Here is a 19,996-nt window from a genome sequence, read left to right as displayed (position 1 = left end):
CCTTGTCGGTTGCTTTGTTTGCAAATATTTTCTCCCATTCTCTGGTTTGTCTTTTCATTTTATTTATGGTTTCTTTTGCTGTGCAGAAGCTTTTAAATTTAATTAGGTCCCATTTGTTTATTTTTGTTTTTATTTTCATTACTCTAGGCAGTGGATCAAAAAAGATATTGCTGTGATTTATGTCAGAGTGTTCTACCTATGCTTTCTTCTAAGAGTTTTATAGTGTCTGACCTTACATTTAGGTCTTCGAACTACTCTTATTACAAGCTTTTCAGAGGAGGAAATTGAGATTCAAAAGGACTAACTGCGATCTCATGGGTGTGGGAAGAAACAGGAAGAGAAGGAGAAAGGAGTGAAGGGAGGAGAGAAGAGAAGAGACTGGAGTTGGGCAGGTTGATCAGAAAAGGGGGACAATTTTTGAAATGTTGCCAAAACTACTCATGCTGCCAGAACACCATGTTTCCTCCCTCTGCACCCAAACTGGGAAACCAAGAGGGAAATAAGTCCCTGAACCCGCAGACCTCATTCTACCTTCTCCTTCTCCCTTCTCATACCTGCAGATCCTGCCTGAGGCACCCAAAGACCTCTGATGGCTTGTCTTTCCAGAGGTTTGAAACACGTGATCACAGAAATCATTTTTGGCTTCAATTCTAATAGAATTTTCTTTTTAAATTTATTTTTAAAATTTTTATTTATTTATTTTTGACTGCGTTGGGCCTTTGTTGCTGTGCGCAGGCTTTCTCTAGTTGCAGCGAGCAGGGGCTGCTCTTTGTTGCGGTGCACGGGCTTCTCATCGTGGTGGCTTCTCTCGTGGAGCACAGGTTCTAGGTGCGTGGGCTTCGGTTGTTATGACACATGGACTCAGTAGTTGTGGCTCGCGGGCTCTAGAGCTCAGGCTCAGTAGTGGTGGCGCACAGGCATAGTTGCTCCACAGCATGTGGGATCTTCCTGAAACAGGGCTCGAACCCGTGTCCCCTGCATTGGCATGCAGATTCTTAACCACTGTGCCACCAGGGAAGCCCCTACTAATAGAATTTTCAACAATAAAATGAACACTCTCTGTACTACAGGAACTTTCAAATATGTTATTTCCTTTACTCTTCATAATAACTGTGCCAAAATAAAGAATTATTATTTCCATTTTTGTATCTGAAGCTCTGAGAGCTTGAGTAACTGGTCCAAGATCACACAGCTTGTGTCAGAACTGGTATTGTAAGCCAGGTTGGAGCCTACACACTTTTCACTTGACCGTCTTGCCTCAAAATTCCTGAGGTCCATGAACCCCACATATATTGCCCTGGTCTTGCTTTTGATTGATCCAAACATTCAGGGTCCATCAGGGGCTGCAAATTTTGCATCGATCAGTTACCAGTACTGGGCATTTTATCTTTATTTAGGTAGTTCAAAATTTTTTTTTTTTTTTTTTTTTTTTTTTGGTGACTGTTGGTATCCAGATAGCATACAGGCCTCCCTCAAATAAATTAAACTTCCCATCTGTACTGAGTCATTTGGCAAGAAGTGGTTCACAGTCAGTGCAAATAGAGGAAGAATGCAGGGAAAGGGGTGGGGTGGGGTCGGGGAAGACGTTTGTAATGTATGGAGCTGTGAGTGTCAGCACCGCATCTTTGCCTTCCCACAAATAACCAGCACCCCCATGTCAGTATTCACCCAAGAAGCCATTCAGTCTCTACTTTGGGTCTGTAGTCCCTTAGCGACCCCACAGCCAGCACCCACTGCCCCGTGCCTTTGGCAATCATCCTCGGCCTGGGACTGGCTCTATCCTGTGTGGATGCCTGTGGATGCTGCCAATAGCCCCTCAAAGGCCCTGAGGCTCTGCCCTTCTGCAAGGTGGCTGGGAGGGACTAGGTGCTCCCAGGTCCTGGCAGTGCACTGCGAGATGGGTGTGAGCACTGAGTGAGGGCTGACAAGCCAGAGCCGGAGAGAAGAGGACCATTCTGGAAGCACATCCAACAAACAGATGGCACTGTCCTCTCAGAACCGAACGAGGAGGCAGGACCCACCCCCCCCACCCCCCCCACCCCCTCCCCACCCCCCCCCCAACCCCCCGCCGCAAACAGTCACATTGTGACCACTGCTATCAGGCAACCAAGGAGGTGGGTGAAAGAGGGGTGGAAAGATGTTATTTCTTGGGGCATATGGAAGAACTGGAGTCAAGCAAATGCCAGGGACAATGTCAAAATGGCTTTAATCCTCAACCCTGGGTGGTGAAAAGAAAAAAAAATATGTATATATAATTTCTTATAGCGCTGAGTTTGAGATCCCCTCTGCCATTTACCATTGTGGGACCTGGCACAAGGCACATAAACTAAAGGCGGGTTATAATTCCTCTGGACAAGGCTGCCAGGGAGGATTCAAGGGCTGGCACACACGGGGCGCAGGAAAAGTTAGTTCCCTTCTCTCTCACCCCCTCGGAAGGATTAGGAAGGATGCTTTGCTTTCTTCCCAGGTCGAGACCTCGAGGAAGAGCAGGGCTTGAGACTGCTTTCGGAATTCTCTAGGGGGAGGGCCCTGGGCGTGGCGGGCCGCAGCTGCCTCGAGGGCCAGCTACAAAGAGGCATTGTTCCCGGCCTGCCGGCTGGGCGGCGCTGGCTCCGCCGCGGGCCCGGGAGTGGGCAGGTTTGCTCCCGCCGAGGAGCAAGCACTGGGGCCAACCTCCAACAATAGTTTTGTTAAAAATCAGGAATGCAGCAAAGCGCCAGAGGTGGTTTATTTTCCCTTGGGGTGGGCCGGAGAGAAAGCCGCTCCCTTTCCTGGGCGGGATCGAGTCTTGTCCCGCCGGCGGTGTGGCCGCACCAAGTTCCGAGGCCCCCGGGGAGGCGGCATGGTGACATCCAGGCCCCTTCCTCTCGGCAACTGCGCTCCTTTCCCAGCCCCACTCAGCCTGTTTTCTTCGGCGCCTGAAAAAGATGTTACGGCTCACAGGCCCGAAACCGGGATAAACTTAAGCCACCCTCACCCCACTGTAGTACCGGGAGATGGAAAATACACACACACACACACACCCCTCGTTCCCTTCTACAGGGACACCCGGTGCCTCCTTTGACAACTCCCCAGCCCCACGACGGCGGTGGTGGGGAGGGCGTCTGCGCTTGGAGGAGGGCGGCTGGGTCGCCACCCGGTTCCCTGGGGGCTTGTCCGCTGCCTCCGGGGCTCCCTTCCCGAGGCCAGGGCTCGAAAGAGGAGGGAACGGGGATTTGAGAGAATCTTTCTTCCCTGTGATCGCTGTAGGCTGTGCCCGCCTGCGGGTCTGGGGTCCTGCCCCCGCCGCTCCCGACACCCACCCGTTGCCTGCATCTCTGGTGACACTCGGCACTGCGGGGAGGATGAGGTCAAAGAAGTAGGCCGAGTCCAGAAGGGAGAGCCAGGCTCCTTCTCGCTGGCCGGATCGTGTCCTTCCTCCCCTTCCAAGGACTGGTAGCCTTTGAGCGTCAAAGGGAAGGAAGCCTTAGACTCTCTTCCCAGAAAGTTGCGCTCTCATCTACCCAATTCTGCGTTACCCTCTGGGCCTCCCTTGGACCCGCTGGAGACCCGGGTGGGACCCGATCCCAGCTCGGGAAGGCGGCTGGGGCGTCGGAGGCCAGCCCTCGGCTCCGGGATCCGAGCCCCGCTCGCCCCCTCTGGATCCTACCTGTGCGCGGCGCCCGCACAGCACTGGTGACCTGCCTGGGAAGGGCTGGGCTGTGCTAGCCACGCGGAGCGTCATTTATTCATGTACACCGAGAAAGGGAGGCTGGGGTCCACACCTGTGAGTTCGCCTGCGGGTGCGTCTCCTCGCTGCTGGCAAGCCCAGTGGGAGGCCGGAGCCGGCGAAGTTGCTGGAAAACGGTGAACTCAGAGCTGGAGAGTTAGAAGGATCAAAGGTATGGGGACATTAGACTCGGACAGTCTGTTAACCCATCTCAACGTGACCAGACACTTCCGTGAGCCCCATAAGGCTCGCCCTTACCTAGATCCGTGTCCCCTTCCTCCTCTCTTTTGTGATGCGCCCCATCTGAGGTGTGTTAATACACGCACTCAGGCTACGGTTTAGTCGGGCTGTTTTTTGCACATTTATCTCTGCACCCTTCCTCTGTGGGCTGATTTCACAGGTTTACCGGCAGAGGGCAACCTTATTCTAAGTTCTCAAGGGCTCCTGGGCACGTCTCCTCTCTCCACCCAACCGCTGAGGTGGGACTTATGTCTTCCCTTTCCTCATCGCGGTCCTCCAGAAGATCCAGCAGTGCTGGCTTCCCCCTCACTTGCAGTAAGGCTCAGGGGAGAGGGTTCCTGCACGTGTCCTCTCTAGCACAGCCAGTGCGAGCTGACTCTGTCCTGGTGACTCTCCTTTTATTCCTCCTCCTGAGAGCTGTTCACATTTTAAGGAGCCACAAGGCCCCCACCTGAAGGAAAGCAGGCCCAGGGAGGCAGGGCGTTGGTGTGTGTGCATGGGCGCATGCAGGGAGACAGAGAAAGAGAGAGCAGCACGGCTGAGCAGCCTCTGCAAGAGGGTGAGGGAAGGCTTTCCCTGCTTTCTGAAATCCCTTCATTTTCCAGTTCAGCTAGCTTGTGGGAGCCCCTGCTCTGTGCCAGGCACTGGGTTGCACACTGTCTTCCTTAGGGGATGAGCTCTGGGCTTGGAGCTGTAAGATCCAGATGGATTCTGGCTCTCTCCCTGTGAATTTCCTTTTAGAGAAGCACATCTTGTTCGTAGCATTTCCTATAAGTAATCAAACACTTGTACAGTCATTTTATCCATTCAAGGCGTATTTCTATGTGCCAGTATAGGACCCCTGGCCGAGCTTGTAGTCAGACAATAAGCAATACATATAATAACTAGAGCATGTCTGTTGGAAGGGGGCCGATCGTATAGGGCTCTGCACACATTTTATGGGCTCTAATGTGAATGATACGGGGACCCATTTGTGGGTTTTGCCCAACAGGTGGGTACTTACTCTTCACAAGGATCACACTTGGCTGTGAATAGGCGGTAACAACAAAATGAGGGCCATGGTGATGATCCGGCCATGGTGATGATCCGGGCCATGGTGAGGTTCTCGCGGGGCAGGGGTGGAAAGAGGTGCTCAGATTCTGGGTGTAGTTTTCAAAGTAGTAGAAAAAAGATTCCTGCCCTCCTGTGAGGTGTGAAGGACATCGAAGATGACTCCAAGCAGTTGGAAGGATAGAGCTGCTGCTGACTGAGACTGGGAGACTGTGGAGGAAAGGAGGAGTAGAGCTGTATTTTGGACATATTCAGGGTGAGGTATCTATTAGAAAAGCCAGTGGAGAGGTTGGCTAGGCAGACACTCGTGTCTCGGGAGGGCTGGGCTGGAGATGGAAATATGGGGTTGTCGGGATACATATAGGCGGTGCTGAAAACCCTAAGGCTGGAGAGATCAGCGAGAGGATGAGTGAGACACAGGAGTCCAAGCCCTGAGCCCGAGGCGCCATCGTGCACATCACAGCTCCCATGATCCTCTCTGGCTCATGGCTCAGGCACAGGGCCTGCTCAGAGAGCATCTGGTAAATGGACAAACCAACCTCTCTGACTCTTACTTGCATCACACGTAAAATGAAAATAAATGTGGTACTCACCTCAGAAGGTTGTCTTCAGGAAAAGTTAAATGAGGTCACGAAAGTGAAAATGCCTTACAAGTAGCAGGCACTCAGTGTATCTTAAAAATGTAGGTTCGAGGGCTTCCCTGGTGGTGCAGTGGTTGAGAGTCCGCCTGCCGATGCAGGCGACACGGGTTCGTGCCCCGATCCGGGAAGATCCCACGTGCCGCGGAGCGGCTGGGCCCGTGAGCCATGGCCGCTGAGCCTGTGCATCCGGAGCCTGTGCTCCGCAACGGGAGAGGCCACAACAGTGAGAGGCCCACATACCGCAAAAAAAAAAAAAAAAAAAGTAGATTCGATGATCTCATCTTCTTCTCTCTTGTTTGTAACTCAGGTTTATATGAACTTTACAGCTTATATTTCTTGATGGTATCGTCACAATAAATTCCTGGTGCGTGCAGGCCAAACATTGTTATTCGCATTTTATGGGTGAGGAACGTGGGCTTTGGGAGGTAAAATAACTTCCTGAAGGCTCACCTCTGATTGTAATTCCACTGGCTAATGTATCTGCGTATGTCTGTGTCAGGCCCTGGGTTAATGATTTTGCTTGCATCTGGCAAGGACACTCTTGAGGTGGGTATTATTATCGCCATTTGCAAATAAGGAAACTGAAGCATGGAGAGGATGGCTCACTTAGCCAAGGCCACGTGGTGAGTGCCCGGGTCATGAGCGAACCTCCCAATCCTGCCTTGAATGGTCTGTTTGGCTTCCTCATCTGCATCCTACAACTCCTGCCAGGGCTGGGCCTTGCCATAGGCAGCGAGAGCGGCTGCCTCCTGGCTTTGAAGTTAGAAAAATTCTCTCTCCTCACACTTCTCTCCTACCAAGGCTGCTGCAGGATGCGAAAGTTCATTCACTCCTTGGGAACTTTCTAGAACAAGCTGAGTCAAAGCATTTTGGTTCATTGCTCCCTCTCTCTGGAATGTCCTTTCCCCTCTTCTTTATATGGTGGATGACTCCTGTGCATTCTTCCGAATTCTGGTCAACTCCAGTTTGTTTTTCCAAATCCAGTTCGTGTGGCACTTCCACTGTGAAACCTTCCCTGCTTGCACCAGACAGAGTTAGTCACTACTTAATTCCCACGACACTTTGGTCATAACTCTCTCACAACAACGGACAGTTTCCTATGTGTTTGACTGATGCCACTGTAAGACTGTGATTTCCTCCAGGAAATCTTTTTTTTTTTTCATGTCTTTGTATCCGATGTGGTGTTTGCTTCATGAACACATAAATGAATGAGTGACCCCTCAATAATCACTATCAAAGCGATTTTATGGATATCAAATACCGTTTCAGAGATGAGGAAATAGACTCACAGAAGTGATTGCGCAAAGCCATGCAGCTAATTAAATATTGGATCTGGAGCGCCAGAGAGGCGATGAGGTCGTGCCTTATGAAATCTCTTGACAACCGGTGAAGCCCAAAGACTCCACACTACCTTTGCCTTCTCTTTGCGCCGCCATCCAGCGTCCTTGAACTCTCCCCCAAATGATCCTGCAGGTGGCAACAGAGGCCAAGGAAAAGTGCAGCTCCCGTCCTGAGCCCCCTGTCCAGGCGTGTATGTAAGGAAGGCAAAGCTTTCTGAGGGTGGGGCAAGTGACTTGAAGGAATCCAAGCGAGAGAGAGAGTCTTATGTCTGCATCAAGTATAACTCAGAAAGAAATTGTTTAGACACTTGCAGTGTTAGCACTAGTTGTAACATGGATATGAAGAAAGGAAAAAAACAACGAAAGTAAAAGGACATCCAGTAAAAAAAGTGAAACCTTACGTTTGGATGGAAAAGCCACACGATCTGTCCCAAGTCACAAAAAGCGGCGAGGGGAGGGTCAGTTTCAGGGCCACTGCCCTGCGTCGTCTGCAAAGCAGGTTTCTGCCTGGTAGAGGAACCAGGTGTAGGTCCAAGTACATTCGCTCCGACCCAGAGGCTGTTTGGTCATGGGCTGATGGCGACCTGGATCGTCAGAGCCTCTGGCTTGTGGGACTGCGTCCCCATCTCTGCCCTAATAAACATTTACCAACTGCTCATTAAAAAGCAGAGGAGGGCTTCCCTGGTGGCGCAGTGGTTGAGAGTCCGCCTGCCGATGCAGGGGACACGGGTTCGTGTCCCGGTCCGGGAGGATCCCACATGCCGCGGAGCGGCTGAGCCCGTGAGCCATGGCCGCTGAGCCTGCGCATCTGGAGCCTGTGCTCCGCAACGGGAGAGGCCACAACAGTGAGAGGCCTGCGTACCACAAAACAAACAAACAAACAAAAAAAAGCAGAGGAAAGGTCATCCAGTTTGCCAAGGACAGGAAACTCTTGAGTCCTACAAGTACCCATGTGGAAGAGTGGGCAGCAGGGAGATGGAACAAGGGGACATTTACCCTGGGATCAAAATAGTTGGGTAGAGACAGCATGGAAGAGGCCTGGCTGGAGCAGTGGTGTGTGTGGGGAAGAATAGGGCTGGGGCCTTTGTGATAACAACTACTGTTTGTGTAGCACTTCCATGATCTTTTTACTCCTCTCCACAGGCTAGGAGGTGGTAATGGGGAAACCGAGGCTGGGAGCATCTCGTCTAATTACCCACGTGTGGTGGAGCTGTAGCGTGAGCTGCATTTCTGTGACTCTTGGGTTATTCTCTGCTTTGGTCCCATGTCTCTAACCAGGCTGCATGTTCTGCTCCTTCTTTTTTCAGAACATCGTTCATCTCCAATCCAGCCATCTGCCCTGTTATAGGAGCTGTTATCTGTCTCTTTCTGGGGCTATACAACTTCTGCATTTGGTCTTATCCTCTCTTTCTTCCCATTAATTTAACATATGCTATAGGAGTAGGGTCGTCAGATATAGCAAAAACCAAAAACGAGATGTTCAGTTAAATTGGAAATTTAGAAAAAATGAATAATTTTTATTGTATGGGCATATTAAAATGTTTCCGTTTATCTAGGGGACTTCCCTGGCCATCCAGTGGCTAAGACTTCGTGCTTCCAACGCAGGGGGTGCAGATTCAATCCCTGGTTGGGGAACTAAGATCCCACATGCCGCATGACATGCCCCCCGCCAAAAAAGTTTCTGTTTATCTAAAACTCAGATTTAACTGAGCACCTGTATTTTATCTGGCAACTCTACATGCAAGTGACAGTTCTGAACAACCATTTACGTCATTCTGAAGATGTCCAATTTCCCTGTTAGCTACAGGGCTGAGGCCATAAGCTTCTGTGGAGTGTGGGCAGGGGACATAAATGTACGAATTGAGTGATGAGTAATAGGAACGGGGCCTGGAACTAAATTGAAAATCGAAAAGCAAATGTTCCCCCACTCTAGACATTCAAATTCAGAAAATTATAATAGTGTTAAGTATTTTTTATTATTATTATTATTTTTTTGCGGTACGCGGGCCTCTCCCGTTGTGGAGCACAGGCTCCGGACACGCAGGCTCAGCGGCCATGGCTCACGGGCCCAGCCGCTCCGTGGCATGTGGGATCTTCCCAGACTGGGGCACGAACCCGTGTCCGCTGCATCGGCAGGCGGACTCTCAACCACTGCGCCACCAGGGAAGCCCGTATTAAGTATTTTAAATAAAATATTAAAGCAAAAAGCAAGCAAGTAAACAGACATACGCACATACACACATAACACATACATGGCTGTCAGAGTCTGGCTCCTATGTGAAACTTGGGCGAGGCTCAACCACTGTGCCTGGCATCGGCGCCCCTGATCAAGAGTTCTGCCCTCCACACCCACCCTCCTCCTGCCCACCCACCCCTGCCCTCTACCAGCCAATTCTCACTCATCATGGACCCCCTGGCCATTTCCCACCTCACCAGTCCTGCTGGGCACTTAGATCCACAGTGAACTTTCTCTTTCCGAGGTGATTCCGAGGTGAGAGTGTGCTCCTTTCCACCCAGAGACACCACCAGTGGTCACATCATTGTCCTCTCCAGCAGCCCGAAGGGAGGCCAGGAAGCGACTTTGAGAGACACTTACCATGTGCCAAGACCTTTATATGCAGACGTTTGCTTATTTTTGGTCTCCTGTCCTTGGTGGGACGGTGAATCACTCAAGGACAGCAACCCTGTGACATATAACTCTGATTTCCGTGTTGAGTTTTGGTACAAATATGTGCTCAGGGTATACTTAGCAATGGGACCAGGAAGGTACAAACTCGTGAACTTAGTAACTGCAGACTGAAGGCAAAACCCCGTACCAGTGTTTCCCCACTCCCATGTTTCCTTACCACACCCCCGGCCCCTCCCAATTCTAGTTTCAAGCATTTTCCAAATCTGAGGCTTTTGTCCAAATTTAAGCCTTTGGCTTAAAAATCCATTTCTTACAGAGCTGCTTAGGACCTGAATTTGAAAGATGTTGGTTCTTTCTTGGCCTGCTTTATTAGGAAATGAGCCCTAGCACCTTCAAAGGCCTCCTCTTGTGCATGCCGAACTGAGGCAAGCCTTGGGGCTTTGAGAGGAATGCTGCTGAATCTTGACAAAGCTCCACCTTTTGTTTCTAAGGGGGAAAATGTCCCGAGGAACATGGGTGACTTGGAGCAAAGGACCGGTTGGCCCCAGACATGATCTGCTTCCAACGAGGAAAGGGCTAGAATCCTGGAAACACCCAAATTAGACACTAGACTTGGGAAACAAACAAACAAACAAAGGGACCAGCACCGGCTGGGCAACTTTTCAGTCTTTCTAACTCCAAAGATTTTTCAAATATTCTCCCCTTATTGCGATTCCTGGCCTCCCCAGCTAGCGCTGGCTGAGAGGTGCTGAGCTGGGCTGGGGCCTTGGGCTACTGCTATGATTTCGTGGCCAGCGGTGCCCTCTCAAGCTCTCTGTTTAAGACTTCCTCTGGCCTCACAGCTGCCTCTGGGAGCTGCCCGGACAGAGAGGGACCCTTCTGGAAGCCCAGTTACCTTTTGAATTCTGTTATTACTCTTTTCTTTAGAAATGGATTCCCTTCCTTTCAATGGGAAAAGGTGTCATGACAAATAATATGTCTCTATTTTATCATTAGGCTCCAGACTTCTCCCCAGGGGGGAAAAAAACTGCTGTTTTTTGTTTGTTTGTTTTTAATTCAATAAACTTGAAGAAGCTCTTTATTATTCATCAACTTCAAAGAGATTCTACTGGGCCCCTTGGACAGGACTCAGAGCTGAGTTTCCTAATCAAGGACAGAAAGAAAAAGAGACCAGGACACATGGATGAGTTTACTGGATTAGTGGTTTCTCCTTAAATAGTCTAGTTTAGTGTGTGTGGGGTTGCGTGGAGTGGGAGTTTTCATGTGCCTGGGCGCCAGCTGCTATGCTGGATGGCAGGGCTGCTGAAATGAATGCAGCGCAATCTCTGGCTCTCCCCACCTGCTGGAGGAGGTGGGCTTGGGCCCCCAGCGGCAGGGAGAAGCAGTCTGGTGCAGCGGTTACCAGCACCGACTCTGGAGTCATAAGGCCTGTGCCCTGGCTCTGCTGCTTATGGGCTACTCGGCACTGGGCAAGTTACTTAGCTTCTCTGGGCCTTAAGTTTTGCATCCTAAAACGGGGTTCATTACCAATCCTATGTTATAGGGTGCCTGTGAGGATTGAATGAGCTAAAATAAAGGACTTCAGCATGGTGCTTGACACCTGTGTTTGTTAGTATCATTCAGAAGGTGTGCAGGAAGTGCGTGGGGGCACGGAGGAGGGCGCAGCTGACTGCCTGGATGTGGTGGGGGAGGCTTCAAAGAGCAGGTGACATTTGCATTGCACCCTGAAAGATGAGTAGGAGTTTGGTAGACCAAGGTGGCGCCGAGTGAACCCAGGGAGGGGGGAGCGTGGTCAGAGGCGTGAGAGAGGGCAGCAGCTGGAAAAGGAGGAGAAGAGAGGCCTGTGCAGCTGTGGCCAAGGACTTGTGTCTGGCTTGGGGAGGGAGTAAAATCATAAAAGGGATCCAGAAAGGTGGGGTCAGGCTAAGATTGGGAAAGGATCTTCAGAATCTCAACCTAAGAATCTCCAGTTCCATGAGATAGGTCATTAACTCATTCGGGTGAGTCACTCTGACCACGTTCGATGTACTTGAAGCGTTCGATAAATGTTAGCATTGTTATCATTACTATTATTATCAAGTCCCTTACAGATATCATCTCGTTGAATTCTCACAACACCCCTGCGAAGAAGGTTCTGTCATCTCATCCTATAAAACCAAAGGAAGGCAGAAGGAAGTTTCGGAATTTGCCTGTCACTGAACCGGTAGGGGGCAGAGCCGGCAGGTGGTGGGGCTGGATTTTGAACCTGCGTCTGTCTGACCCCAGAGCCTAAGCTCTTCACTGTGGCTTCGTGCTTTCTCACAGTGCTTAAGGAGGCTGCCTTAAAACGGGGCTTCCCATTTGCTTAGTTAATGGGATTGTATATAAATAATACTATACTGTTTACTTTGAAAGAAATCAATTAAAAGAAATCCAATAGAGCAGTCTGACAGGGGCTTTGAATGTATAAATGCACCCTTAGGCCGGGGTGTCTTTCAGGCCGGTGGTGGAGCTCTTGGGCTGTATTCTTCCCAAGGCTCAAGCCCCAGAGACACCGCCAGCTGACACCCACCCCTCAACCCCACCCGCGTGCCTGTAGCACAGCAATCACCATGGCAACCCCAGTTAGCATTTCTTTGCAGACTGCTTGGCAGGGCTGAGTGGTACCTGACACCCTCTGGGGCACTTGGCTTTGAACAAGGACTTGGCTCCCTTAGTGGCCAGTGCCAGCCAGGTCTTCAGGTCTCAGGCCTTGAACAAGAGCCCAAACACCTTCCGACTGGACCAGGGGCTGTGACAGCTTCTCTCCCACCCATTCACGGCCGGGCGTTTGTGTCCTGGGTCAGTTCTGCAGGTCCTCTCCCGTTCTTTGGGGAGACACTCACTAGTTGAAGACACTTAGTCACTGGGTCCCTGGCAGCTGCAGGGAAGGAGCTGGGGAGGGAAGAACACTCTCCAGTGGGGAAGCAGATAACAGGCACCAGGGAGTTCCCCTTCTCCAAACACTTCTCTCTTCATTGTGCACTGGCGCCTCCAATGCCAAGGGTTTAAGAAATCGCCAGGGATCCCGGTGACATTTGCCCCGGGACAGCTGCCCCAAATTAGCATCCTGTGTGGGTGAGCTAATCTGTATAAATGTCACCTCCTCCGAGAACCCTTCCCTGCCCCACAATTCACTCTTGTTCCCTGTCTTTCCCTTTACAACATTTATTCCAATTTCTAGTTCTATAATGTTAAGATTTTCTTGCTTACTGTTCCCTGCCCCCCTGCCCCTGACTGTAAACTCTGTGCGGGCAGGGAACTCATCTGTTTTATTCCCTGTTGTGCAGCCAGCGTTGAGAACAGGTGCAGCACATGGCGTTTTGGTCAGGTCTCTGGCAGCTCCTTCTCTTCCTCTTTTCCCGGCACTGGTGCCTTCTCCTCGTCCTGGCCTTGACTGTTGAGTTTCTCAAGGTGGGCTCTTAGGCTGCCTTCACGTCTCACTCTTTTTTCTAAGCCATCTCACCCCGGCCCAAAGCTTCCATTTGCTTACTTGACATTTTTGTCTGTGTGTCTTCAAGTCACCCGAGTTCCCATGACCGAGGCAAAACACATGGTCTCTTCCCTGGAACGTGGCCCTTTTCCAGGGTTCTCTGAGTCCATGGCTCCATCAGGCAGCCACATGGGCAAATCAGGAAACAAGGAGTCGTGGGTGCCTCCTCCTTGTTTACCCTCCCCCCAATTCAATCACTTTGACCTCTTTGGCATCTTCTAGATCCATCTACTTCTCACCATCTCTGCAGTCCCCATTCTGGTCCATGCTACCTGCTCCTTTCACCTGATTGGCTTATTAACACGCCCTCTTACTGCTCCTCTGGTCCCCTCCATTCTCCACGCTCCAGCCAGAATGTTCTTGAAATGCAGATCTGATCACGTCATCCCTCCCTTCTCCACACACACAATTTGAGACAGCCTCGACAACACGGGGACTGACTCAGGACGTGCACTCTCTGGGTGTCCTCTTGTGATCCCACCTTCCTCTGGCAGGCCCCCGCTTAGACAGTGTCCCTTCAAGATGGCTCCAGCCAGCTTAGCTTCCAAGGTCTCCTCTGGCCTAAGAGTGCTCACGCACCATCCCCTGCCAAATGCCAACCTGGGCAACTTGAGTCGTAATCTAGTCTGTGTGCTTTCTTCTAGATTGGAGGTGAACACTGTCCATGGGGTTCTTTAAACTGCACCAGACATGTATAAATGCCTCAGAATGGTCTCTGTGAGGAGCTCAGACATAGTTCTTTGTAAAGAAATCTCCTCCTGCCTTTTCAACCTCAGCTCCTTTATCCAGGAGTGGGGTTGAGGTTAAGGATCACAAACAGGTGTGGGAGGACCTCTCTTGCTACTCCTGAGTTCGTGAGCCATTATTTCACTTTGGAATATGGGAGCACGTCGCCAAATCCTAAATCCTTTGGGGCCCACCAGAACTGAGTAAAAACGGTTCTAGGTACAGAGCACTGTTTTACATAGAAAGTGCTCTATGGAAGGAGTTGGCTAGAATCTACCCCTCAGAGACACGGGTATGTTGCTTTAGGAGAAGTCTGGTAGGCACATCCCCAAGCAGCCTGGAGTCCCATAGCAGCACCAGGAAGCTGAGAGAGCACAGGGATAACTTGGCTGTGTCACCTGAAGTTAGAGGACAGGGTCTTCTGAAGCCTTCAACCTCGCCGACTCTGTTGACCTCCCACCCTCTCAGTCACTCCCTTACCCCACCTGGGGGCCCTCTCCATGGAGTCAGCCCCGGCCTCAGCCCAGAGGAGCTGCTTCCATAGGCAGCATCCCCCAACCTTCTGCCAAGCAGCTGGGGCCGCCACAGTCCCTCCGGGCTGAGAGCCACACTTCTCTTGAAAACCACAGAGAATCAATCAGGGGGTCAGAGTCCTTCTCTCTGGCTCAGAAGTCCCATGGCTGTCTGAGCCTTGCCCCTCACTGACTCCTTGGTCCAGGTACAGTGTATTTCTATTTTATCCCATGAAGGCCAGCGCTGGGCAAACTTACGTAGGAGATACAGTTCGTCTGGAGTGCTTGTGACCATAGGGATGGGCATCTCATGCACATCGGCAAGGTGTAAACTGGCACAACCTTTCCGGGAAGCAATTCAGAAATGTGTATCAAGAGCATTAAGAGTGTTTTTGCCTTTTGACTGAGAAGTTCCATTTCAGTAGACATTTGTAACCGAAGTTTATAATGGGGAGCTCATTTTCACCGTGGGGAACCCATCTTTTTTTTTTTTTTTAAGGGCGTATGCGTTTTTTGTTTTTTGTTTTTTTAAAGAAGATGTTGAGGGTAGGAGTTTATTAATTAATTAATTTATTTATGGCTGCGTTGGATCTTCGTTTCTGTGCGAGGGCTTTCTCCAGTTGTGGCAAGCAGGGGCCACTCTTCATCGCGGTGTGCGGGCCTCTCACTGTCACGGCCTCTCCTGTTGCGGAGCACAGGCTCCAGACGCGCAGGCTCAGTAGTTGTGGCTCACGGGCCCAGTTGCTCCGTGGCATGTGGGATCTCCCCAGACCAGGGCTCGAACCCGTGTCCCCTGCATTAGCAGGCAGATTCTCAACCACTGCGCCATCAGGGAAGGCCGGGAACCCATCTTTGATGCAGCTTCTTCTGGATGCCTTTTGATTTGCTGCTTTGATAACATGGCAAACTTCTTTGGTTTCCCAGTCATGTACTGAACATGGAGAGAGGGTGGAGACAGTCAAAGTGGATTTAAGGCTGTGTAACTCTGTGTAAAAACCCCCTAAGGGGGCCTGTCCCCAAAGATACACGGTTCTCAAAAGGAGACTCTTGTGGGGCTGAGTGCATAAAAATTTGTGTGGGGAGCTTGTAAAAAGGGAAATTGTATTGACCCCTGACCTCCCATTCTGATTCAGTAAGTTCGGGTGGTTTCCAGGAATCTCTGTTTTTAAGAAGCTTCCCTGTAGATTCCGATGCACAGGGAGAAGGTTTGAGAACCATTGCTTAGACTTGTAATCTTCCAGAGTCCATTAATTTTTCAAGAATTCCCCTAAGTCTTATTTTCATGGGACTATTGTACGTCACACAGGATCTGTGCATTCAAGAAATATCTGAAATGCCAGACAAGCATTCTTACCACAACTTTAGAGGGAGAGAGTTAATTATCAAAGACCCGATGTAAGCTGTATACCACACTTTTAAGTGTACACACTGCGGAGGCAGAGACATCTAGGATGACTTCAGTATGCAAAACTTGTTCTGCCCACAAGCCAGCGTCGGCACTTGCCTTCTTTTCCTGGGGTCATGTGAACTGGGTGTATGTTTCCGTGTTCACTGTCCCAGCACTTCTAAGACTCTGCCATGAAGTATGGTTTTAGAAGCAGATGAGAATCCCTTTTCTTCTCTGCCTAATCCAGCTGTCTTCTCCCCATTCTGCCCAGAGGTCATAAATTGGGCTGTGATTCTTTCCACTGTGAGGAAGAGATCTACTTGGTGGGAGGTGTTATTAATTTTGTCCACTGGTTCTCAAAATGTGCTGGACGCTGGAATCAACCAGGAGCGCTTTTCAAAACCAAATGTCTTGCTGGCACCTCAGACTAAGTCCACCAGAATCTTGGGGTGGGTGTGGGGTTCTCAGATATCAGTATTTTTAAAGTCCTCATGTGATTCTAGGTGCAACATAATTGAGAACTATTAATCTAGCCTGAACTTCACTTGAGGTAGAAATAGAAGTAGCGCAGGAAACTTTAGTGAAAGGCCAGGAGAAAAATATTTCTTTTCCTTGTACCTTATTCATGATGACTTTCTGTGTCCACTTGTCTTTCTGTGGATTGGTTTGCTTTTTATCTTTTCACAGACTTCAATTATTACCCGGTTGCATGACCCCATATTATAGTTTTATTACATTCAGAACTGGAAAGCTCGTCTTGTAACCTGAACCATTTTCCCCTCAAAGTCTGACCATGCTGCCCCCAGTTACCAGAGCTACTTTTTAAAAACGGAGATTCATATGTATAAAATAGATAACTAATAAGAACATGCTGTATAGAAAAATAAATTAAATAAAATTCAAGAAAAAAAAGGAGACTCCTGGTCTCTGCCCATATCCATTAAATCAGAATTAATGGGGATGTTTCCATGAACCTGGATTTTTAGTAAGTTCCTCAGTGACTCTTTAAAGTTTGGGTTTTTTGGCCCTAACCTCACCAGCCCCGTTATGAGTACGGTCATACTTTGGATCCAAAATATTGAGGATGAAGACCTAAGAACAAGCTTAACAGGAATGTGATACATTTCGCCCCATGAAGATGGACATTCTGAGGACAGGGATGAGCAAAGGGCTGATTGCTGTTACCAACGACGCTGACTCGTAGAGATTATAAATGAAAATCCCTACAGCTATTCTCAAGGCTACCCTTCATAGACTGTGATATAAGAATAATTTTTCCAATCCAGTTTCTCTGTGGATGAAGTGCTAACCACTTCCAGCACTGATGTTATATCAGTTATCTACTGCCACAGCCATGCTGTGTAACATACAACCATAAAACCGCAATGGTGTACAATACAATGCTGTTCATGAGTCTGTGGCTTGGCGGGGTGATTCTGCTGATCTGAACTGGGCTGAGTGAGGCACCCCCCTGAGTCAGCAGTCAGTCGTCAGGCTAGCAGTCAGGCTAAATGACTCAACTGACCTTGCTTGGGCTTTCCCACATCTTGACCAGAACCCCTGGGGCAATTCAGCTTGCTCCAAGTGGCTAGTCCTCCAGCAGGCTAGCCCAGGCATGCCCAAATTCTGAGAGAGTGTGGAAGCGTGCAAGGCCTTAGAGCCTAGCTCTGCGACTTGTACAATGCCACTTCTGCCACGCTGTTGGCCAACTTGGTCACAGGAAGAGCCCACATTCAAGGAGGTGGAGAAACAGACCCTACCTCTTAATAAGATAAGCTGTAAAGTCACATTCCAAAGCGTGTGGGTCCAGGGAGGACATCAAATGGTGCCATTTATACAAACAATCTGCCACATCCATCACTTAATCGTTATCTGTTTAGGTACTGCATGGCTAGAAGGCACCAAGTTCCGAAGGGTCTCACACTGGTCCTGGGCATCGCAAGAGTCTCTGCACACGTAGGTGGGAAGGTAAGGCCTTGTATGGCAACTGTCTGCTTCGAGTATGTTAAGCTTTACCAATCATGGCCTGGAGTACATCATCCAGGGCGATGTGCAAAAGTATTCAGGAAATTATTCAAGATATTCAGAAAACGTCCCAAAGAAGGCATCACAGTTACCTTGCAGATCCTGTTTCCATGCTGCCCTGAAATTCTAGTTGGGCTCTGGTTGCCAAGGAGATGCTATTGTTTTAAAGTGGGACACATCCATCCCTGTGCTAAAGACCCATTGAAAATGGCTTTCATCTCCTTTTCCAAATGAATAAATACAAGTCCTTTAGCCTGACCTTTCAGACCCTGCACATCTGACCAAATTACAATTTCCAAATTCATCTTCTAATGTAAGTCCCGCACACGTGCACTGCATGTTGCAGCAGGTTTTTGCTCCCTCCGACCTCCTTGCCTAAACATGTAGCTCCTCAATCTCTGCAAGTCCAAATCGTAGCAGTTCTAGAAGTGCCTGTTTCAATATTCACTGTTTTAAAAGCCATCACTGTTAACAGCAGACAAAAATGCAGGACTCTCCTCTTTCTTTGGCATCTGGTTACTGAGTCTAAGCTCCTACTGCTCGCCGCACGACAGGCCAATAATCGAGAGACGAGTTGTTGAGGCCAGGAATAACGACTTTATTCGGAAAGCCAGCAGACCGAGAAGACGGTGGACTCGTGGCCTAAAGAACCATCTTGCCTGAGTTAGAATTCAGACTCCTTTTATACTAAAAGGGGAGGGGGTAAAGTCTAACACGTCCTGGCTCCCATCAGCCTCCGGAGGAGATGTGTTAGTTTCTTCCTCCCTGCAGTCATTCACAGGTGGACCTGGTCAGGATGTTTCCTGTGAGCTAAACAAAGGTATTTTAGCTTAATGCTCATTACCTCGGAAGGAAGGTTCTTTTTAACTCTCTAAAATGGGGATAATACCTGCTTGCAAGGGGGCTATAATAAAATAATGTATTTAAAGTTCCTAACATTTAGATAGGACACATGATAACTTGATAAATGATGGCTATTTTTACGACACCACATTACAAGCTATTATCTTCTTTCCTATGCTGTCTGATGTTGCCTGTTTTACCCTCTTCTTACCCACGCTTCCCCCTTCTTAACGACAAGGGCTATGTCTTCTTTGTTATTACTGTTACCTGTATTTACAGATGAGGAAATGGAGGAACCACAAGATCAGGTAGTTTGTTCAAGTCCAGATAGTTCCCAATGGTGGAGTTGAGATTTGAATTCATTCTAGGACCTGCTCGATAAACCCCAGCACTGCACTGCACTGCCTTATCTTGGCGTGGACTTCCAGGAAGCAAGGCCCGAGAACAAGGTTTCTTTGAGATCAAGTGGCTGGAGTGGAGGACCGGGGGAGTGAAATAGGAAAAGGAGGAAAGAGTAGACTGGTATTCGATTCCACCAGGCCCTCTGAGTCTCTGAACTGCAACCTGGGAGACGGAAAGAAGGAAACACTCATCCCTTGTCTCTAGTCAGTCACTGCTCAGGGGTTAACTGTTAACTCCCTGCACTCGTGGTTGTGCATGACCAGTGTCGAGGCAGGTCCATCTGGCACCCTGCCACAAGCACTCAGAGCAGCCCCGGGGCAGGAAGCCAGACCTAAGAGGTGCTTTCCCACTGTCTCTGGGAAAACCTGGCCCCAGCCTGAGCGGAGCTGGTGGCCACAGCACAGGGCAGGAGGGAGTTACCGATGGGCCACGGTAAAGTGGTTGGTGTGTGAAGCAGCTGGTGTGTGTGGAGTGGCTGGCACTGCTGCCTCAGCAAATAAAGGAGACAGTCAGTGGGCGGTGAAAGTACTGTAACCAGGAGACTCTTCCTGAGTTTCCTTTTGATGTGAAGATGAAGGGTTTGTTTATGTTTATTTTAGAAGCAGGCCAGTGTAAGAGGGAGTATTAAGAATTCTTGTCTCAAATTCCTTTTAAAGAGTTCTATGGATGAATTAAAAAAAAAAAAAAAAAGAAAGAAAGAAGAGGGACTTCCCTGGTGGCACAGTGGTTAAGAATCCGCCTGCCAACGCAGGGGACACTGGTTCGATCCCTGGTGTGGGAAGATCCCACATGCCACGGAGCAATGAAGCCCGTGCGCCACAACTACTGAGCCTGGGCTCTAGATCCCACGAGCCACAACTACTGAAGCCCGCGTGCCACAACTACTGAAGTCTGCGCGCCTAGAGCCCGTGCTCTGCAACAAAGAGTAGACCCGCTCGCTGCAGCTAGAGAAAGCCTGTGTATAGCAACGAAGACCCAGCG

At 49.6% G+C, this 19,996-nt stretch overlaps 1 protein-coding gene across 1 annotated transcript; it reads right to left on the bottom strand.

Annotated features, from left to right (window-relative positions):
• Positions 1-2,219: 2,219 nt before the first annotated feature.
• LOC116758299 lies at positions 2,220-7,076 on the bottom strand. The gene is made up of 5 exons (XM_032641134.1): positions 7,052-7,076; positions 4,953-5,132; positions 3,765-3,858; positions 3,303-3,440; positions 2,220-2,918 (listed from the first exon to the last, which is right to left on the bottom strand). The coding sequence occupies exons 1-5, from the start codon at positions 7,074-7,076 to the stop codon at positions 2,516-2,518; spliced, it is 840 nt and encodes a 279-aa protein (XP_032497025.1). The 3' UTR covers positions 2,220-2,515.
• Positions 7,077-19,996: the final 12,920 nt, after the last annotated feature.

Source organism: Phocoena sinus, chromosome 8 (assembly GCF_008692025.1).
Source record: "Phocoena sinus isolate mPhoSin1 chromosome 8, mPhoSin1.pri, whole genome shotgun sequence".
NCBI lineage: Eukaryota > Metazoa > Chordata > Mammalia > Artiodactyla > Phocoenidae > Phocoena > Phocoena sinus.
The sequence above is the reverse complement of the archived record's forward strand: the minus strand, read 5'-3'. Positions and strand labels throughout refer to the sequence as shown.